Below are 21912 nucleotides of genomic sequence, written 5' to 3' on the forward strand. Positions count from 1 at the left end.
AAAAATGGGGTCATTTCTCCTTTATATTGGTATCGTTAGCACCAGAAGCCCCTTTGGCGAGACGGCAGGGCTAAGAGGATTATATTTTGTATTGCTTAGCTGAAAACTTGCTGCGGCCGCAAGAATATTGATGGGATTATGACCCAAGCGTGGTAGGCTGCATTGCAGCTGGGGGGGGGGGATGCTTATGAGAAGCAAGATTTTGCAGACAGAAGTTTTCTGTTGAAATGCGCAACTTTTCCTCATCTGCCTCTGCCGCCAGGGCTTCTGCCAACCAAATCTGGCTTGAACTGTGGAAGAAACAGAGCCTCCCAAATGCAAAACTGCGGGTTATGCCCACAGACTGCGGTCTTAGTCAAGGTCGCTAGAAGGTAACCTAAGAACATAAAAACAAGCCAGCTGGATCAGACCAGAGTCCATCTAGTCCAGCTCTCTGCTACTCGCAGTGGCCCACCAGGTGCCTTTGGGAGCTCACAGGCAGGAGGTGAAAGCAATGGTCTTCTGCAGCTGTTGCTCCCGAGCACCTGGACTGTTAAGGCATTTGCAATCTCAGATCAAAGAGGATCAAGATTGGGAGCCATAAATCGACTTCTCCTCCATAAATCTGTCCAAGCCCCTTTTAAAGCTATCCAGGTTAGTGGCCATCACCACCTCCTGTGGCAGCATATTCCAAACACCAATCACACGTTGCGTGAAGAAGTGTTTCCTTTTATTAGTCCTAATTCTTCCCCACACCCAGCATTTTCAACGAATGCCCCCTGGTTCTAGTATTGTGAGAAAGAGAGAAAAATTTCTCTCTGTCAACATTTTCTACCCCATGCATCATTTTATAGACTTCAATCATATCCCCCCTCAGTCGTCTCCTCTCCAAACTAAAGAGTCCCAAACGCTGCAGCCTCTCCTCATAAGGAAGGTGCTCCAGTCCCTCAATCATCCTTGTTGCCCTTCTCTGCACTTTTTCTATCTCTTCAATATCCTTTTTGAGATGCGGCGACCAGAACTGGACACAGTACTCCAAGTGCGGTCGCACCACTGCTTTATATAAGGTCATGACAATCTTTGCAGTTTTATTATCAATTCTTTTCCTAATGATCCCCAGCATAGAGTTTGCCTTTTCACCTGAGTAAAAAGATCTCACAGCTTTTCTGGGGTAGGGGGGCAGAGCCAGGGCCGGCGCCCTGACCCTGCCCATCTCGTGCCCATGTCAATGACGACGACACGGACGGGGTCGAGGGCACTGGAAGACTATGAGGCAACAGGACATGGGCAGGGTCCAGGGTGCCCGGCTCTGCCCCCCTGCCGTCTTCCTGGTCACGTGGGGGGCGATTCTGCACCCCCACATGTCCAGAATACGGAGACAGGCTTGGGGAGGCATGGCCGCACACCCCGCCCCTTGAGCCCCACCCTCTGAACCCACCCCATCAAAAATCCACACCTACATCATTGGCTGAGGACCAACCCTTTGATACATTTCCAGCGGAGTAAAATTTGTTATCTATGGAGCAATCGCTGGTCATGTTGCTCTGTGCGCCGTTGGTTGCACAGAAGACATTTCAGCGTGATAACAGAAATGGCAGAGAGTCATTCTTATTTCTAGAACAGAAAGATTGGCAGTAAAAGAGGTCTAGGGGGCAGGGTTGTTACAGAGATTTGTGGATGGGATGAGAAATGGAACAGCTCGATTTGCATGTGAGTTTATGAAGAAGAGTTTGGGTTTATATACCCCACCTTTCTCTCCTGCAAGGAGACTCAAGGAGACTTCTTTCCCTTCCCCTCCCCAAAACAGACATCTTGGGATGGTAGGTGGGGCTGAGAGAGTTCCAAAGAACTGTGACTAGTCCAAGATCACCCAGCTTGCTTCAAGTGTAGGAGCGAGAAAACAAATCCAGTTCACCAGATAAGAGTCTGCCTTATTATAATATTGCTGCTGCTGTAGTTTTTATGGTAATAGATTTGTAAATTGTTTTAAATTAACTTAGTTATTATGTGTAAAATGTTGCTTTTAGCCTGCTATGTTTAATGTTATTATGTATTGTTGTTGCAGGCCTGCTGTACGCCGCCCAGAGCCCTTCGGGGATGGGCGGGTTAAAATCAAATAGATGGATGGATGGATGGATGGATGCTTGGATGGATGGATGCTTGGATGGATGGATGCTTGGATGGATGGATGGATGGATGGATGGATGGATGGATGGATGGATGGATGGATGGATGGATGGATGGATGGATGGATGGATGGATGGATGGATGGATGGAATCTCCCACAAAATCTTCCGCTAAGTCTTCCTTCATCAGAAAACTGTGATTCTCTGTTGGAGAATGACTCTTCCTTTCCTTCATCTGAGGGTGCCTTTCTTTGTCACAGGAAGAGGAGCAGCAGTGGTGTAGGAGGTTAAGAGCTCGTGTATCTAATCTGGAGGAACCGGGTTTGATTCCCAGCTCTGCCGCCTGAGCTGTGGAGGCTTATCTGGGGAATTCAGATTAGCCTGTACACTCCCACACACGCCAGCTGGGTGACCTTGGGCTAGTCACAGTTCTTCGGAGCTCTCTCGGCCCCACCTACCTCACAGGGTGTTTGTTGTGAGGGGGGAAGGGCAAGGAGATTGTAAGCCCCTTTGAGTCTCCTGCAGGAGAGAAAGGGGGGATATAAATCCAAACTCTTCTTCTTCACCATCTTGCTCTGTCAAAAGGAAACTGGGCAGAGGAATGTCATGGGATCCAACCCAGCCCTTGACCCAAGGTGTAGAAGAAAGGTGACCTGAGGTTCATGGTTCATCCCCCAATCCTGGCTCATGGCTCCCTGTTTTTCAGGGGTCGGATCAGCCACACGGGTTCGATCAAGCTCTCGGTGTACATGACCCTCTACACAATCACACACGTCGTGCTCTTCATCTATGAAGCGGAGGTGAGTGCTTTTCCCTGCAGGTGCTGATACCATTAAGAAACCTCTGTCTCCTTCCTTTGTACCTGTCAGGCTGCGCCATCTTTGGCCTGCCATCATGTCATCATGCACGTCCTTAGCCCAGCTGCAGCTGGACTTGCTATCTATTTGCCTCCAGGCCATGGGGCCTCTGTCTTTTGTTTCGCAAGTACCTAGTCAATCGAGCTTACCTGTGTTCCTAATCTTTCTTTCACAGGGAGTAACTAGCCTGTTCCCAAAACAATTGTAACTGTATTAGTGTCTCTTCTCATGCTGATTTTGGGGGGATGCAAAGGTGGGGGGTTTTATGGGTTGAGCCAAACTGTAACCTTAAGGCACAGGTGTCAAACTCACGCCCCTCCAGATGCTATGGACTACAGTTCCCATCATCCCCTGCCAGCATCATGCTCCCTCAAATCCATCAAGATGTAATAGGAATCCTGCTGAATCAGACCTGTGGTCCAGCATCCCAGTGGCCATCTGCTTCCTCTGGAGGCCCAAACGCAGGGCACAGGGGCTGAGGCCTTCCACTGATATTACCCCTTGGCAGTGGGATTCAGAGGTTCACTGCCAGTGAACACAGAGGTTTCAGTAGTCACCATGGCCGGTAGCCACTAATTGAGTTATCCTCCATGAATACATCTAATCTGTTTCTCATGAAGTTCTCTTGGTAGTTCATGCATATACAGCAGATTAGACAATGTGGCTTCCTCTCTTTCACTGTGATTTAGGGACCCCAAAAAGGTAAAGTTCTGGAAGGACGCCCCTTGTCCTAACTTTCTTCTTCTCCAGAACACTACGGAGAGATTCTCATCCTCTGTATCTGTGGAGGTGTAGCTACAAGGGGGAAGGGGGGTGCGCGTCGCACCGGGGCAGCAAAAATTTCAGGTTTGTTTTTTGAATTTTTTAGTGTTTTTCAGTTTTTGGCCTGCAAGGGGCACAGTTTTTAGGCTAGCAGCACCACAATTTCAGGGAGTTTTCGGGTGACTCTCCTGATGACACTACCCAAGTTAGGTGAGGTTCGGTTCAGGGGCTCCAAAGTTATGGACTCCCAAAGGGTGTGCCCCCATCCCCCATTGTTTCCAATGGGAGTGAATGGGAGATGGGGGCTACATCTTTGAGAGCCCATAACTTTGGACCCCCACAACCAAACTTCACCAAACTTGGCTGGCATCATCAGGATAGACTCCTAAAGATACCCTGAATTTTCTATGCTGCTAGCCTAAAAACTGCACCCCCTGCAGGCCAAAAACTGAAAAAACACTAAAAAATACAAAAACCACAAACAAACATGGCGGGGGGGGGGGGGGAGCAAAACTCAGATTTTGCACCGGGCTCCCTTTTCCCAAGCTGTGGAGAGTTGTGTTTCTGCACCCTGACTCCGAATCACCTGTTGTGTTTTTCGCTTGTGAGTTGCGGCTACCTTCCATCGCGGCGTCCTCCACTCGCTCACCCGTTTCCTTCCCTTTTGGGGCTCAGTTCTTTGACCAGGCCCAGGTGCTGTACACGTATGAGTCGCCAGCTGGGTACGGCCTGATCGCTTTGCAGTTTGTGGCCTACATCTGGTTCTGCTACGCCATCCTGATCACTCTGAAGCAGTTCCCGGAGAAGCAGCCCTTCTACGTCCCCTTCTTTGCTGCCTACACCCTGTGGTGAGTGAATTCCAAGGGGGTTATCGGGTAGGAAGGAGGGAAGCCAGCATAGTATAGCCCAGTGGTGGCGAACCTTTGGCACTCCAGATGTTATGGACTACAATTCCCATCAGCCCCTTCCAGCATGGCCAATTGGCCATGCTGGCAGGGGCTGATGGGAATTGTAGTCCATAACATCTGGAGTGCCAAAGGTTCGCCACCACGGGTATAGCCTGATCTTGTCACTCTCAGAAGCTAAGCTAAGCTGGGCTGGTACTTGGACAGGAGGCCACCAAGGAAGACTCTGTGGAGGAGGGCAACGGCAAACCATTTCTGCTTTTCAGTTGCCTTGCAAGCCCCTTGCTGGAGTTGCCACGAATCGATCGTAACGTGACGCGCTTGTGTATGTAACTGGGTAGGAAAGCCTCCAGTGCTGGCATGGGGACTCTGATGGGCGAGGGACATAGCTATATAAAATAGGGCCCACGGCTCACCCTGGGTGCCATGCCCCACCCGCCCTACTCCTGAACTGTGGAGTTCAGGACCAGAACGCAGTTGTGAGGGAGATGCGTGACCCTGCAACGTACCTCGAGGAAGTGATGCCTGGGATCCAGCCCCCCTGCACCCTCCTTGCTACGCCACTGGGCAAAGGTGCAGTCAGCTCAATGAGCACATGAAGCCAGAGGCGTATCTAGGGAAAATGGAGCCTGGAGACAAAATCTGAATTTTCCTCCCGCCGCCCCCCTGCCAGGCACCCAGGTCTACCACCCAGAGCCCAGACCTACTGCCTGGAGCCTGTGCCGGTGTCCAAATCTACTGTCTGGAGCTTGCACCGGCATCCAGGTCTACTGCTCAGAGCTGACACCAGTGTCCAGGTCTACTGCTTGGAGCTGCTGCCGGCGTCCAGGTCTACCGCCCGGAGCTGGTGCTGGCGCCCAAGTCTATGTGCGCCTGTTGACATGGGTTAGCCCATGTCCCCATAGGTGGTACGCTCCTGCATGAAGCTGTCTTGTACTGAATCACACCATCCGTCCATCGAGGTCAATATTGGCCACTCAGACTGGCAGCCGCTCTCCAGCGTCTCAGGCAGAGGTCTTTCACATCCCCTCCCTCCTCATCCTTTCAACTGGAGAAGCTGGGCTTGAACCTGGGACTTTCTACATGCCAAGCAAACATTCTACCACTAACCCATGGTCCCTCCTTTTGCCCCATTGCCTCTCAGAGTGTTCTATCTCAAAGATGCCCAAACAGCCATAAGTCAGTGTCGTATTAATCAGCCTGGTTTGAATATTTCCCAAGGGAGAGTAGCCATCTGTTCCTTTGGGAACATCTGGGAACCAGCGTGGTGTAGTGGTTAAGAGCAGGTGCACTCTAATCTGGAGAACCGGGTTTGATTCCCTGCTCTGCCACTTGAGCTGTGGAGGCTTATCTGGGGAACCAGATTAGCTTGTACACTCCAACACACGCCAGCTGAGTGACCTTGGGCTAGTTACAGTTCTTCGGAGATCTCTCAGCCCCACCCACTTCACAGGGTGTGTGTTGTGGGGGGGAAGGGAAAGGAGTTTGTAAGCCCCTTTGAGTCTCTTTACAGGAGAGAAAGGGGGGATATAAATCCAACTCTTCTTCTTCTTCTTCTTCTTCTTCTTCTTCTTCTTCTTCTTCTTCTTCTTCTTCTTCTTCTTCTTCTTCTTCTTCTTCTTCTTCTTCTTCTTCTTCTTCTTCTTCTTCTTCTTCTTCTTCCTCTTCTTCTTGGTGAAACCTCAGAATGTTTCTGAACTTAGCACAGCTGCCCCTTGAGAAGTTTGGTGAGGAATGGGCTGGCTTGTGAACTGTCTGGGCAATTTCTTAGTGTGCTGCTGAGTCATCAGACCCAGAAAGCAGTAACAGTGGTGTAGTGGTGGTACAGGAAGAAGCAGTGGGCAGAAAAATGGTCCTGAGCTAAGAACCCCCTGCAGACATGCCAGTGCTACACGTGGCCCACTTGACTCATCTTGTTCCTGGGCTGCTTTAACTTCCCGTTCTTGTTACACCTCCTCTACTCCATCTCATGATTCGAGGAAGGGCTGTGACTCAGAGACAGAGTTCAGAAACCCCTCAGGTACCTCCAGTTAAAAGGATCCATTACAAAGTGATTAGTAACTAGGAAAGATTCTTAAGTGTAACGGTGTGTCGCTGGCAAGCAAGATCCCTGCCTGAGCTGTCGCTAGAAGCTGAAATGGCTAAACTGAGGTTATTGTACTTTGGTTACATTGTGAGAAGACAAGACTCACTGGAAAAGACAATAACGCTAGGAAAAGTTGAAGGCAGCAGGAAAAGCCTGAGCCCTTTGGGGGAGGGCGGTCTATAAACCCAATAAATTGATAGATAGATAGATAGATGGATGGATGGATGGATGGATGGATGGATGGATGGATGGATGGATGGATGGATGGATGGATGGATGGATGGATGGATGGATGGATGGATGGATGGATGGATGGATGGATGGAAATGAATGAATGAAAATGGATGGATGGATGGATGGATGGATGGATGGATGGATGGATGGATGGATGGATGGATGGATGGATGGATGGATGGATGGATGGATGGATGGATGGATGGATGGATGGATGGATGGAAATGAATGAATGAAAATGGATGGATGGATGGATGGATGGATGGATGGATGGATGGATGGATGGATGGATGGAAATGAATGAATGAAAATGGATGGATGGATGGATGGATGGATGGATGGATGGATGGATGGATGGATGGATGGATGGATGGATGGATGGATGGATGGATGGATGGATGGATGAATGAATGAATGAATGAATGAATGAATGAATTAATGAATGAATGAATGAGGAAGACCCAACATGAGATGGATGGACTCTTTGACTGAAGCCCTGTTTATACTTGGAGAACACATTAATAAACAAGTGCATATAATTTTGGTAATACAAGGGGAAAAAAGATGTTACAACAACCCAAGATATCCTTATTCTAATCAGGTCATGAGTTATCATGAACTTGAAAGTTTGCTCACTCGGTGAAGCTTCAGTCATTCTCCTACCCTTCTGCTATTTGGGGACTTCCCCCCTCCCACGATCAACCAACATGATAGATTTTTTATTTCCTCAAAAGTCTGTCTCGCTTCTTCAGTCTAGGTACGGTGAAGAAATGTGACTTAGCAGTCATAACTGATCTGTCTTGGTCAACTGATCAGGGGCCAGAACAAATATTCCTAATAGTCTAATGCATAGGTGTGAAACTCGCAGCCCTCCAGATGTTATGGACTACACTTCCCATCATCCCCTGTCAGGATTATGCTGGCAGGGAATGATGGGAACTGTAGTCCATGACATTTGGAGGGCCGCGAGTTTTGCACCTGTGGTCTAATGGACGGGTGTTGTGGGTTTTCTGGGCTGCGGGGCTGTTTTTGCTCCTAACGTTTCTCCGTCATGGAGAGAAACACATCTTCTGTTGCACTCTGGCTATAACTAATTTTTCAAATGCGTGTATCTATATACATGAGTTTATATCATTGTTCATATTTTTGATATTTCATTAGCTATAAATACAATCATGTCTTGTCAACACCATCCAAAAGGTAAGTTCGAACTTATTTTTAACAATTATAACAAATAGATTCAGGGTCATCCATGTTAGTTCAGGTAAGTATTTAGTTCATACTCTCCCATCAGTTCAACATCCATAAGGTAAGTATTTAGATCTAAATATACCAACCAAGTATTTAGATAAATACCAAGTATTTAGATCTAAATATACCAACCTACACTTTTTCTTTCAATCTGGGCTGCCTGATCTGACTAGGTTATCTCTATTGTTAAACAACTCGGACCCCGGTCTTTGTGAAGAGATCGCCAATTTCATTGCGGAGATAGTTGAGGGTTCCCAGTAGAACGTATTTGTTGTGCTCCCCGTGGGGCCTTTTATTTATCATGTATCCATGCAATTGTTCCTGATTTATGTAACTTTTTTGTTTCTATGCCAATAAAGGCTTATGTATGTATGTATGTATTTATAGCTAATGAAATATAAAAAATATGAACAATGATATAAACTCATGTATATAGATACACGCATTTGAAAAATTAGTTATAGCCAGAGTGCAATAGTAGTTGTGGTCTTATTGCTAATATTTACTGCTGCACCCCTTTTCTTATGTGAGAAACACATCTTACCATCACGTTCCTCTGAAGGTGCCAGTCGTAGATGCGAGCAAAACGTTAAGAGCAAAAAAACTACCAAGCCACAACCACAACCCAGAAAGCCCACAACACCTGCTTGATTTAGCTACGAAAGCCTTCAGCAACACAAAGTCTAATGAATGATTTGGCCACGGGGGATGAACGGGGGTTGGAAGAAAGAGGTACGACTGCAATGCAATTATGTTACAACAGGGTAACGGGTTCAAAATATTTAAGCCAAAAAGCTTAAGCCGACAAAGGAATAAAATCTGATAAATATTTTATTCACACCAACCAACGGGCAAAACAGCATCAGGGGAACCACGTAACATGACAGTGTGTTCTTACTTTTATAGGTTACATCAGAATAGCAGTACAAAGAATACACCCCAAAGTTCATCATCATCAATCAATCATTTGAAAGGGTGGGGATGGGGCAAACTAGTGCCCTTATTGGAAGATGTCAGCACCTGGTTCTTTGACGCAAGATGAACTAGAGCCCTGTTTCTTTCTAATCTGTATTGTCTTTTGTTGCCCTTCTCCTTAGACTAAGAGCCTAAACATTTTCATGTTTCTCTCTTCTGTCACTAGAAGAAGGGCAAATCCAAGGTATCTGTCTGGGAGCAGTAAGACCTTAAAAACAGTTGAATTTGCACATTCTGTATAACTCTGAACAAGGGGCATTCTGCTGGGCTATCAAGCTTGCCCAGTAACAGGAAAAGGATAGATTTTCAAGCTTGCATTTTTCTTTGTTCAGCTGCATCATGGTTGCCAACTACCCAATACAGAAAGAAAGTCATGGGGGGCAAAAAGAAAACCTTGGCTTTTTCAGAGTATATTCCTCTTATGCCTTCTGCGCCTACAATTAAGCAGATTTTACACGTGCTGCTTAAAGCCCTTTTCAGTCTTTCTCCTGAAGCTGGAAAAGCAGTTCTCAATAGACAGATTTCAGGCAGTTTTCAACGTCCGTGGATCGGATTTCTGTAATGATTGTGGGCCACGCAGGGAGGTGAATTCAGCCTTCTTTGTGCTTTACGCCGCACCTGTGGTTTTTGATCCCGGAAGCGGCAACTTCTGGCCCGGCGGAAGCTCCGTCTCTTGGAGGAGGAAAAGACTGAGCAGCTGTAGAAGCTGCTTTTCAAAATGTGACATGCCCCAGGGGTCCCCTTTTGGGGGCGCCTTTGGAATTCTGACACAGTGTGGTGGGTGCAGCCACAAAATAGCTGCCACGGAATGACTGCTGCCACAGATCCCCTTCAGTCACACAGGGAAGATCCCTGCATTGTGGCGGCAGCTGCTCCCACAGGAATGTTTTAAAAAATCTGAACAGCCAATCAGAAACCCTGCTGGACAAAAGCTTCACCTGACTCTCAAATCTTTGGGAGACAGCAAGAAAGGTATCAGCAAGCATCATGGTGCTTATACCCTCCTTATACACACCAACAGAGAAGAAAAGAAGAGTTTGGATTTATACCCCACCTTTCTCTCCTGTAAGGAGACTCAAGGTGGCTTACAAGCTCCTTTCCCTTCCTCACCCCCACCACAGACGCCTTATGAGGTAAGTGGGGCTGAGAGAGTCCTGAGAGAACTGTGACTAGCCCAAGCTCACCCAGCAGGAATGTAGGAGTGCGGAAACACATCCGGTTCACCAGATAAGCCTCTGCCACTCAGGTAGAGGAGTGGGGAATCCAACCTCCAGATTAGAATCCACCTGCTCTTAACCACTACACCACGCTGGCTCTCAGGAGATGGAGTTAGTGTCTAGGTAGCTGGGGAGTGGGGTAGCTGAAGAGGAAATAGAAGTCGGGAGGTTTGCGTTGTGCTAGTGAAAGAAAGTGGGAGTGCTTTTTGTGCGACAATCAGCTACTTCTTTTTTTCTTTTGCAGGTTCTTTGCTGTTCCTGTTACAGCACTTATTGCCAACTTTGGCATCCCCAAGTGGGCGCGGGAGAAAATCGTGAATGGCATCCAGCTGGGGATCCACTTGTACGCCCACGCCGTCTTTCTGGTACGGATTCCTGTCAGCCTCCTTATTCCTTTGCTTTTTATTTGTTTAGAACATTTTTTTCCACCTCCCTAGCAACCCAGCTTCCAAAATAAAAACAGTGAAAACAAACATTAGAAGGGATTAATTAAAATCCAACATTTAAAAAACAGATACATCCTTGTACAGTGGCGTATTTACCTAGGGAACATGGGGGCCCCTAGTGGGAGGTGCAAAAATTTCAGGTTAATTTGTATGTTTTTTGAAATTTTTAGTGTTTTTTCAGTTTTTAGCCTGCAGGGGGCGAAGGTTGTAGGCTAGCAGCACCAGAATTTCAGGGATTTTTCAGGAAACCCTCCTGATGATACCAACCAATTTAGGTGGGGTTTGGTTCAGGGGGTCCAAAGTTATGGACTCCCAAAAGGGGTGCCCCCATCCCCCATTGTTTCCAATGGGAGCTAATAGGAGATGGAGGCTACACCTTTGAGGGTTCATAACTTTGGACCCCCTGAACCAAACTTCATCAAACCTGGGTGGTATCATCAGGAGAGTCTCCTAAAGATTGCCTAGGAGTACAGTGCCCTGACCTTAACAACTGAGTGCACCCCTGACAGCAGGCACCCTCCAAATTTCCCCAGATTCTCCTTTTAAATCCACCCCCCTTTGGCATGGACTTAAAGGGAGAATGTGGGGTCCCCAGTTGAAACATTGAAAGTGATGCTGTTTGGGGGTGGATTCCACTGGAGGTGTTTTGTGAGAGATGATGCTGACATTTGTTTGGTAAATGTTTTGCTGGGGGTGATTTGTGAGAGATTTGCATGCTTAATACCCACTTGCACTGACTTGGAGCTGTTTCTCAGGCTAACAACCTACCTCATAGGGTTGGTGTGAGGACAAAATTTGGAAAGAGAATTGGTGGGGAGAGAGCCATGTATGTTTTGCTGGGGGTGGGAGGTGTTTTGTGAGCTGGTGCAAAAAATCATTGTTTGGTCGTGGTAGAGGGAGGTGTTTCTTATGCCCATACTGGGGGGGGGGGCACCAAACTCAGGTTTTGTCCCTGGGCTCCAGTTTGCCTAGATACGCCTCTGTCCTTGTATCTCCTGTTATGACAAACTTTTCTGTTCTTGTCAAAAGACGCTTAGAAGCACAAGGAAGAGCATTCTGTATCTCACTGACTCAACTTTGATTCTCTGTATGACCTCTAGATCTACTTTTCTAACCCTCTGACATTACCCAAAGCCTATCTTGTTTGTCGTCATTTGAGTGAATCCTTGATGGATCCCCTTTTTGTGAACCAGTTGTTTTGAAGTCCTAATTCGGGGGGTTGGGGGCTGGGAATGAATAAGGAAGGAACCCCAATGGCAATGACCCCTTTGAACTAGTCTAGAGCAGTGATGGCGAACCTATGGCACGGGTGCCAGAGGTGGCACTCGGAGCCCTCTCTGTGGGCACACGCACACAGAGTTTGTCATGTAGGGGTCGGAAAATCACCCCCCCACACACACACACACATCTAGGCTGGCCTGGGCCACTGAGCACAACATGCGCACACTGCGGTGAGCAAGAAGGACTCGGCTGGCGGGCCTGGTGCCTGTGCTCCGGGTGGCTGCTGCCCGAGGGGGGGGGCATAGAGGAGGCAGAGATGCTAGAGAGGCACAGAGCAGTGCACAAAAAGGCTAGAGCAGGCTGGCCCCTGCTCGAGCGGGTGGGGTGGAGGAAGAGGGAGCCAACCATTTTTTTCTAAACCAAAATTTCAGCATTCAGGTTAAATTGCCGGGTTGGCACTTTGCGATAAATAAGTAGGGTTTGGGTTGCAATTTGGGCACTCGGTCTCAAAAAGGTTCGCCATCACTGGTCTAGAGTATTTTACAAAAGTTGGCGTGTCTTGTCAAATGCATCCCCACTGGTGGAAAAGCAAGAAGCTCGTTAAAATAAAATAAAAATGTGAAAGCAAGAAACTTTTCTTTTTAAAAAGAAAGAGAAATGATAACAGAGGTCAAAAGAATCCTGTGTGGAATTGCCCCACCTTACTCCACCCATTTTCCAAAAACACTTGGTGGGCAACAGGAAATATGTCAGTGGGCATTGTAGCTCCCACGGACAGCATGCTGGGGACCCCTGCTGTAGACTCTTTTAGAGAATATAGAGCAGGGGTGTCAAACTCGTGGCCCTCCAGATGTTCATGAACTACAATTCCCATCAGTCCCTTCCAACATGAGCATTGGCTATACTGGCAAGGGCTGATGGGAATTGTAGTTCATGAACATCTGGAGGGCCGCAAGTTTGACACCTGTGATATAGAGTATGTTTTCACATGCTTTTCTCTAAGGGCACTTTTGCATGTGCAGAATAATGCACTTTCAATCCACTTTCAATGCACTTTGCAGAATAATGCACTTTCAATCCACTTTCAATGCACTTTGAGGCTGGATTTTACTTGTGCGAAATAGCAAAATCCACTTGCAAACAATTGTCAAAGTGCATTATTCTGCATGCAAAAGTGCACTAGATGTGAGAGCAAAAAACCCCACCCCTTTTAAAATAAAGGAAACAAAAAAGGAAAGTAACAATAATCCAAAGTGGAGATTCTAGGAGAGCTACGGTGGCACCCCCTGCCTCCGGGACATACCCTGTTTCCCTGAATATAAGACACCCCCTGAAAATAAGACGTAGTAGAGGTTTTGCTGAAGTGCGAAATATAAGACATCCCCCAAAAGTAAGACGTAGCAAAGTTTTTGTTTGGAAGCATGCCCGACGAACAGAACACAGAAAAATAAGACATCCCCTGAAAATAAGACATAGCGCATCTTTGGGAGCAAAAATTAATATAAGACACTGTCTTATTTTCAGGGAAACACGGTAGTAGAAGGAGGTGGAGGAGGAGGAGTTGGATTTATATCCCCCCTTTCTCCTTACAAACTCCTTTCCCTTCCCCCCTCACAACAAACACCCTGTGAGGTGGGTGGGGCTGAGGGAACTCCAAAGAACTGTGACTAGCCCAAGGTCACCCAGCTGGTGTGTGTCAGAGTGCACAGGCTAATCTGAATTCTGCAGATCAGCCTCCACAGCCCAAGCGGCAGAGCGGGGAATCAAACCCGACTCCTCCACATTAGAATGCACCTGCTCTTAACCACTACGCTGCTGCTGCTGCTGCTGCCACTTTCTTTTCTAGAGGAAGTAAGTGGAAGGAGGATCTTTTTCAGTGGCAAATATACTCAGCAAACCTCACATTTCCATTATCCGGCTGCTGGTCTGATACTTTTCTCTTGTTCCTTCAGATTATGACCCGTCCTTCGGCAGCCAACAAGAACTTCCCTTACCACGTGCGGACGTCGCAGATCGGGATTGTAGAGGAGGCGGCGGCCGGGGCCAAGTTCCCCCACCACGTGTATGGCAACGTGACTTTCATCAGCGACTCAGTGCCAAACTTCACGGAGCTCTTCTCGATCCCCCAGAGCACGGGGAGCAGCAATGCCAGCAACGTGAGTCTCACCTCTAGCCCTCGCTTACGGAGGAAGCCCTGTCTTCGGCTGCTCTTCCTTTTCCTTCCAAGTTGCCCAAACATGTAGATAACCAAGATCCAGGGGACCAGGATGAGCTGAGTCATGCATTCTCTCTTGCACTAGGACAGACCTGCGCAACTTTGAGCAGGTCTACTGGTCTTTCTGAGGGCCCTCACACATTTCGCCAATCACCCTTGGCTTGCACTCAGAGCCGTAGTGAGGGGGGACTGTGCCCAAGGCACTCGTGCGGCCTGCGCCCCGCCATGCCCCCCGTCACGCCCCCGCACCAGCATATGCCCCGTGCGTCATGCCTCCCTGTCCCCTTGGCGCTACGCCACTGCTTGTACATATGCTGTACAGGTCTGTACTAAACATTGGAACTTCTAAGCCTCTTTGCTCAGCTTGGTTTTTCTTTCTTCTGGTTAGGTAGGGGACGGGGATATGAAGAAAAATGATCGTTTAAGGTTTCTCTTTTCTGTTTCCAGTGCTGACTGGATATTCTGTTTCCATTCCCCTGTCCAGCCGCGCAAGCAAATGGAGGAGACGTCATCTGCGGACCGTACCCTGACCCCCAGCTGCGTGGTCACCACCTCAGAGCTCAGTGGGACCCCCATGCTGTTGAAACCTTCCATGGGGAGCGAGAGCCAGCCGCCCCCCTACCAGCTGCATGCGCCCCAACTCCATCAGCACAACGGCTACACCGAATATTTTAGCATGCACACAACTGGTGCTCGGCCTGTGTAGGGGGTCTCCTAATTTCCTTTTGTGGCTTTCCTGCTTCCCATCCCGGGGTTTCTCCTCCAATACCCCACTTTCCCCCCCGGCCTCCTCTGTTCCCTCTTATGTCCTGACATATCAGACAGGCTATTCTGTCCCGGATCTCCCCGAAATAGTACAGAACCGCTTCATTCCCGAGAACACAGTTAAGCTGTATATAAAGGGACTCCTTCGTTTACAAGCTCCCATTCAATGACAGAGGGAGAGAATCCTCACCTTGCTAGTTATATAAAAGACGCCCCATACGTGTCCTTTTTTTTGGCGTGGGACAGTCTTGAGCTCCTCCGCTTTGGGGCTGGTTCTACTGGAGGGGACCAGCCAGGGACTGGATGAACACGGGAAGTGACTCTGTTTCATTTTTCCCATGAGTCTGGGGGTGGGTCCCTCCCCCCCATCTCTGCTTCAGTCAGAGAGACAGGCCTGCTTCCTGGCTGCCATTTCCCCGTAGTGCAGTGGTGGCGAACCTATGGCACGGGTGCCAGAGGTGGCACTCAGAGCCCTCTCTGTGGGCACGCGTAAACAGAGTCGCCCCCACCCCCCACGCACATCTAGGCTGGCCTGGGCCGCTGGGATCGATTATTAGCATTGAACCTAAGACCTAGTTTTGGGGAAGCAGCGAAGGTCACCCTGTTAAGCGCTGTTAAACCCCACTGATTTCCATGCAAAGAACTAAAGCGTGATCCTTTACCTGGGAGTATGCTCGGTTGCTGGCAACGGGGCTTGCTTCTGAGTAAACCCTCCTAGGGTCGTGATTCACCCGTTGGAAGAGTTGCACGGTTGCTTCGAAGCAAAGCCACCGACGACCGCCAAGCTTACTCCCGAGTAACACACGCCTCTGAGCCAACCGTTTTCCTAAACTAAAACCTTAGTATTCAGGTTAAACTGCCGTGTTGGCCCTTTGCGATAAATAAGTAGGTTTTGGGTTGCAATTTGGGCACTCGGGCTCGAAAAGGTTCGCCATCACTGCCGTAGTGAATGTAACCCAGAGCAAAACCTGCACTGTGGCTGAACAGTCCTCCTGTTTGAGCGGAAATGGGACAATGAGTGGTTGCAGGCCCCAGTTTGCCATGTAAAAATATGTCCTGGTTTTTTTCCGTATTCCTCCCGTTCATGCTCTCCTCTATTCTATGACGACAGCACTTCCTGAGATTTCTCCCTTCTCAGCCTGACCCCCTTAGGCGATGGCATCACCCCGTCCCCTTCCCGTGATGGTGCTGTGGATTTTTCCCCCTGATGATGACAATTTTCTGAAATCCATCAGAGCGGATTTTTTTTTTTGCCAAAATAAAAAGGATTCTTGTGTTTCTATCTCGCTGGGAAGGCATGCGTCTGTTCTGGGGAATCAGCAAGGAGCAGCAGTGGCGCAGTAGCTAAGAGCAGGTGCACTCTGATCTGGAGGAACTGGGTTTGATTCCCCGCTCTGCTGCCTGAGCTGTGGAGGCTGATCTGGGGAATTCAGATTAGCCTGGGCACTCCAACACACGCCAGCTGGGTGACCTTGGGCTAGTCACAGCTTTTCGGAGCTCTCTCAGCACCACCCACCTCACAGGGTGTTTGTTGTGAGTGGGGAAGGGAAAGGAGATTGTAAGCCCCTTTGAGTCTCCTACAGGAGAGAAAGGGGAATATAAATTCAAATTCTTCCTCCTCCTCTTCTTTTTTCTTTTTCCCCTTCTTCTTCTTCTTCTTCTTCTTCTTCTTCTTCTTCTTCTTCTTCTTCTTCTTCTTCTTCTTCTTCTTCTTCTTCTTCTTCTTCTTCTTCTTCTTCTTCTTCTTCTTCTTCTTCTTCTTCTTCTTCTTCTTCTTCTCCTCCTCCTTCTCCTCCTCCTCCTTCCTCCTTCCTCCTTCCTCCTCCTCCTCCTCCTCCTCCTCCTCCTCCTCTTCTTCTTCTTCTGGGGAATAAGCAAGCTAGAGAGGAGGAAAAGATACCAGGGCGGGGAACATCTTCACGATCTTTTGTGCACCTGGTAAAATAGGCTGTTAACCACAGACACCTGCCTTGGGCAGGAGAAATACGTTGTGCCTCTCCGTGGCTCGAATGGCAGCCCATCAGAACTGCTCAGAACACGTCTGGTTGCATGCCACTTGGAAAGGACGGGGTGGGGCAAGGTGTTAAATATTCGGCCGTCAAAATACAGGAACTAGGCTGCGTTTGGTTCTGTGGGGCCTGACTCCAGTTACAGAGACCTGCTCTTGTTCCCAATCATTACTCCTACAGGAAACAGAGAAGCATCCGGCTACGCACACGACAAACCCACACACTTAAATTGATTACCTCTCTCGCAAACCTCTTAAGGCACCCAGGGCTAGTGCGAGCTCATTAAACTCCATTTAATCCTCACAGACCTGCGTAGCTGCAAGTGAACAGCGTCTGGAGCAGTGGTGCTGTTTCTGCTGCTACTGGTAGCTGCTGCTGGCGAAACTCCTGGGAGGCAGGTTATTGTAAATAAATAGAAACATGTCGGTTGAGACTAAGGCACTAATTTCTCTCCTTTCCCAGCTGAGCTCCTAATTATTTTTCATTGAATCCCATTGATTGGTATGCCTCAACCAGATTCTCTCTCGGTTGTCAACCTTTCTACCCAGCCTTGTCTATCCGAGGAGTGAACGTGACAGTTCCTATTGGTTTGCATAGGAGTGGAATCGGAGCGGGTTCTTTGGTAGACAGGGGGGACGGGCATTGGAAAGACGTGATTAATAACGAGAGGGAAAAGTGTAAAGGCATATTTATTTTTTCTTTTTAATGTGTTCTGCTTTCTGGTCTGTCAACCCACAAAACCGTTGACCACGATGAAACATAGAGCCATTTAAAACAATGAAGCAAAATGTGAAGGTCCAAAAGAATAGACAACCAAGTTTAAACACACACACATACACACACACAAAATAAGCTAATCTTCATCTGCCAAAGGGCCCCTATCTGAATAGCACTGGAGAAAGGGGAGGGTAACTCTCCCGCTCCACCATTTCACTTATTGCAACCCCCCCACAAACAAACTAGCAACAGAAAAACAGAAGGAGAAAGGGAAGGTATCTGTAGTGGATGCTTGGTGCCTCAATTATTTTGCCTCGAAAGTGCTGGAGGGGAGGTTATCGTGAACAAATACCTGAAGTCCAGGAGCCAAGTATGAGTATGAAAGTTTGTCTCTGAAGCTTCAAAGGACAGTTTGTGAGTACTCTACAAGTTACCCACAAACACGGCTGGTTCCAGGCTCTGTTTAGCCATGTGAGTAACAAATGACAGACGGGATCAGCTGGCACATATTTGCAAGAAATGGTGGATGCTTTCTCCAGCGTCCACGTTAAGTAAAATTATTCTAACATTTCCGAAAAGGCTGAAAGAGCCCTGGACACCTTGCAAAGGCCCAGCTTTGTTTGCATCTCGCCTGCATCATGTTTAAACCAGGCCTCGGCCCATCAGTTCCAATGGGGCAGCTGTGTTACAGCAGAGAAGCCTAAATAGAGTTACACCCTTCACAATTGCCGGAAGCCGTGGTCTCTGAAGAGATAAACTCTGTTTATCCCAACACCAAAAATAAACAGGTGTCTGGGGGCACCCAAAAGACTTGTTTTCATTGCAACGTGGACATTTGTGCATTTCCCACAAAGCGGCTTGTAGGGCACAGAAACTGATGCTAGCCTCAAAAAACACAATCACTCTCCTTGCTGCAACCAACTAACATGGCTAACCTATAAGCATAATGCATAAATGCATATTCGTAATGCGTATTCTCCCTCAGTTCCCTTTGACTCTGTGCTTCTGCCCTTTTGCAGCTTGGCCTAAAATTTATATTTTAAGCTCCTCAAGACAGGCTGGGAGTGTATGTAAACTGAGTAAATAGGAGCCATAGTCACAAAACAATTATAGACTGTGCAATTTGTATTAAGAAAACAACAATCCCATCTATTATTAGTGTTGTTGTTGATATTCAGCATCATCACAGGCCCTTAGGAAGTGGGCTCTGCACATGCTCAATGACACCTCGCCCAAGGAGACGAAATTTTCGACATAAAAGCTTGGAAACATCTCTCTCCTGTCTTCCAGCCATCTATCCCACAGGTGTCAAACTCGCGGCTCTCCAGATATTATGGATTACAGTTCCCATCATCCCCTGCCAGCATGATGCTGGCAGGGGATGATGGGAACTGTGAACTATAATCCTCTTATCTGGAGGAGCCATGCAGTTTGATTCCAGCTCTGAGGTAGGCGAGTCTTTTGGCACTCAGATGTTATGGACTACAATTCCCATCAGCCCTGCCAGCATGACCAAACTGGGCCATAGGGAATTGTAGTCCATAACATCCGGAGTGCCAAAGGTTCGCCACCACAAAAAATTCCAGCTGCTGCTGGCATGGCAACCCCCCCGCCTCCGCTCTAGCCTCTCGTCTCGACTCCCGCGATTCCCCAGCTCCATCGGCGGATCCACTCTATCCTCCTTTCTCTATGCGTCGCTCCCTCATGCGGCCGCTCTGGGCCGTCGTCTCGGTGCCTCCCCCGGGCTCCCGGACTGCGCCTCTCCATGGGCCGCGGGGGCAGCGGAGGTGGGTCGCCGGCCACGGAGGTGTGGGTTTTGGGGGGGGCTCTCTTGCAACCTTGCTAGGAAAGTCCGCCGTCCCCCTTACAGGATTCCCCCTTCGGAGCCCCACAGAGCCCTTTCTCTTGTGCCCCCCGCCGTCTTAGACTCTCCTAGAGAATCGTGGCTGCAGAAGCAGCATTTATTTCCCTCGTCGGGTTTTTTGCTACGTCGGTGCAGCTCTTTCCCAGAGTGACTCCATGCTGTGATTGCTCCGGGCTTCTCTAAGGTTGTTTCCTGCATGATGCCCCCAAAAGCCCATATAAGAGGGTTTGTGCAAACATCCCTTTCCCACCACCGCACTTCCCTTTAAGGGTCGCTCATAAGAGACTTTTGGCTCCTTTTTTTCGCTGGGCTTTCTGCCCATGGATGGTTTAGAGCCCGTGATGTGAAGTATTCCAGGGGATGTGATGGGATTGGTCTGTCTGACTGTCCTACTTAACCTACTTACCTATCTCACCTATTTGTCCTACCTGTCTGTCTGTCTATCCTACTTAACCTACTTACCTATCTCACCTATTTGTCCTACCTGTCTGTCTGTCTATCCTACTTAACCTACTTACCTATCTCACCTATTTGTCCTGTCTGTCTGTCTGTCTGTCTGTCTGTCTGTCTGTCCTACCTAACCTTCCCACCTACTTACCTATCTCACCTATTTGTCCTACTAGTCTGTCTGTCTGTCCTACTTAACCTTCCCACCTACCTACCTATTTCACCTATATGTCTAACCGACCGACCGGCCTGCCTGCCTGCCTGTCTATCTATTTAACCCATCCACCCATCCTTAATCTGCATACCACCAACAGATGCTATACATGCAACCAGGTGGAGCGATGGGTTCGTTTTTCATTTATTTGGGGTTTGAAAGCTGGGAGAAGGTTTCGGCTTATCACAAAAATGGGTGAGGTGTGAGCCTCACTGTCATCCCACTCTCACAATCCGAAGGGTGTGGGGTGCTTGCTGAGAGTACAGAAGATGCACTGTGTCCCTGAACAGAAGTACTGTCATCTCTCCTTCGGCTGACGAGAAAGGCAGGCTATGAATATTTAAATAAATAAACCAAATTCTTCTCCCCCCCCCCCTTTCTTTTATGTTTTTGGTGGGATAGGCTAAAAAAGAAAAGTACAATGGACAAGTAGAAGTTACAGAAGAAAAAGTTGGCATATCTTACAATTGCAACTGATTCCAGTCTGTGGGCTTCAAGTGGTTTACAAGTTTATTGCATTTTGAAGGACTGAGAGTCTTCAGCAATTGGCATGAATGGCCTTAAGCTAGGGGTGGCCAACCTATGGCGCTCCAGATGTTCATGGACTACAATTCCCATCAGCCCCTGCCAGCATGGCCAATTGGCCATGGGAATCATAGTCCATGAACATCTGCAGCACCATAGGTTGGCCATCCCTGCCTTAAGCCAACAAAGGAAGGGTTAACTATATTTGTGAAAGTTCAGGTCCTTGTTATTCACTTTCTCCCAGAATGGCTGTCTTTTCAAAGACTTGTTTTAATTAAACCTCTTCTTCCCTGTCCTGTTCTTAGATTTGGTTGCCAGCAAATTGCAGCCAGCTCGCGGTGATCCCATGGTGCTTTCAAGGCAAAGACATTCAAGGGTGTTTGCCATTGCCTGCCTCTGTATAGGGAGCCTTGGTGGTCTCCCATCCAAGCTTACCACAACCAACCCTGCTTGACTTCTAACATCTGATGAGACACAGCTAGCTTGAACTATCTTGTCAAAACCTGGTCACAAATAGGCATACAGTGGAACCTCGGTTTCCATTGCCTTCGGTTTTCATCGGTTTCGGTTTTCATCGATTTTTTCAGTGAAAAATTTGTCTCGGTTTTCATCGATTTGCAGTAAGGTGCAGGGGTCTGTGGAGAAAAATCACCCGGACAAAGCTGTTGCAGGTCATGTCTGCAACTTGTTCAATGGCAATGTCTTGTCCCATTTCAGACAAATCTTAAAGAGGGGTCAGAAACAGACCTCTTCGGACAGCTTTCTGGTGCGACATTGGTCCACTGGCTCTGAAGCTGGACCTAGTGTTATTGTTTGTTACTGTTTTCAGCATTAAACACTGTGTTTATTCACCAAAAAATGTGTTTTTGGTATGTTTTGGAGTGACTCAGGAACGGATTAATTGGATTTAATGTATTGTCGAAGGCTTTCACGGCCGGAATCACTTGGGTGCTGTGTGGTTTCCGGGCTGTATGGCTTCTAGCAGCATTCTCTCCTGCATCTGTGGCTGGCATCTTCAGAGGATCCTCTGAAGATGCCAGCCACAGATGCAGGTGAAACGTCAGGAGAGAATGCTGCTAGAACACGGCCATATAGCC

At 48.2% G+C, this 21912-nt stretch overlaps 2 protein-coding genes across 4 annotated transcripts in view; both read left to right on the top strand.

Annotated features, from left to right (window-relative positions):
* The window catches only part of TMEM145 (transmembrane protein 145), a 38904-nt gene extending 23328 nt beyond the window's left edge, over window positions 1-15576 (top strand). The window contains exons 11-15 of one of the 3 annotated variants that reach the window (XM_048499456.1): window positions 2812-2905; window positions 4400-4572; window positions 10637-10757; window positions 14012-14215; window positions 14722-14861. In XM_048499456.1, coding sequence (XP_048355413.1) covers window positions 2812-2905; window positions 4400-4572; window positions 10637-10757; window positions 14012-14215; window positions 14722-14727 — 598 coding nt within the window. In that variant the 3' untranslated portion in view covers window positions 14728-14861. Of the gene's footprint in view, window positions 1-2811; window positions 2906-4399; window positions 4573-10636; window positions 10758-14011; window positions 14216-14721 lie in introns of all 3 variants that reach the window. The other 2 variants (XM_048499455.1, XM_048499454.1) reach the window with 2 other exon arrangements.
* A 3885-nt stretch (window positions 15577-19461) lies between these two features.
* The window catches only part of MEGF8 (multiple EGF like domains 8), a 92637-nt gene continuing 90186 nt past the window's right edge, over window positions 19462-21912 (top strand). Inside the window, exon 1 of the mRNA XM_048501706.1 lies at window positions 19462-19572. The gene's annotated coding sequence lies outside the window, so the exon portion shown is untranslated. The remainder of the gene's footprint in view (window positions 19573-21912) is intronic.

The sequence above is a fragment of the Sphaerodactylus townsendi genome, linkage group LG06 (assembly GCF_021028975.2).
Source record: "Sphaerodactylus townsendi isolate TG3544 linkage group LG06, MPM_Stown_v2.3, whole genome shotgun sequence".
NCBI classification, from domain to species: Eukaryota; Metazoa; Chordata; class Lepidosauria; order Squamata; family Sphaerodactylidae; genus Sphaerodactylus; species Sphaerodactylus townsendi.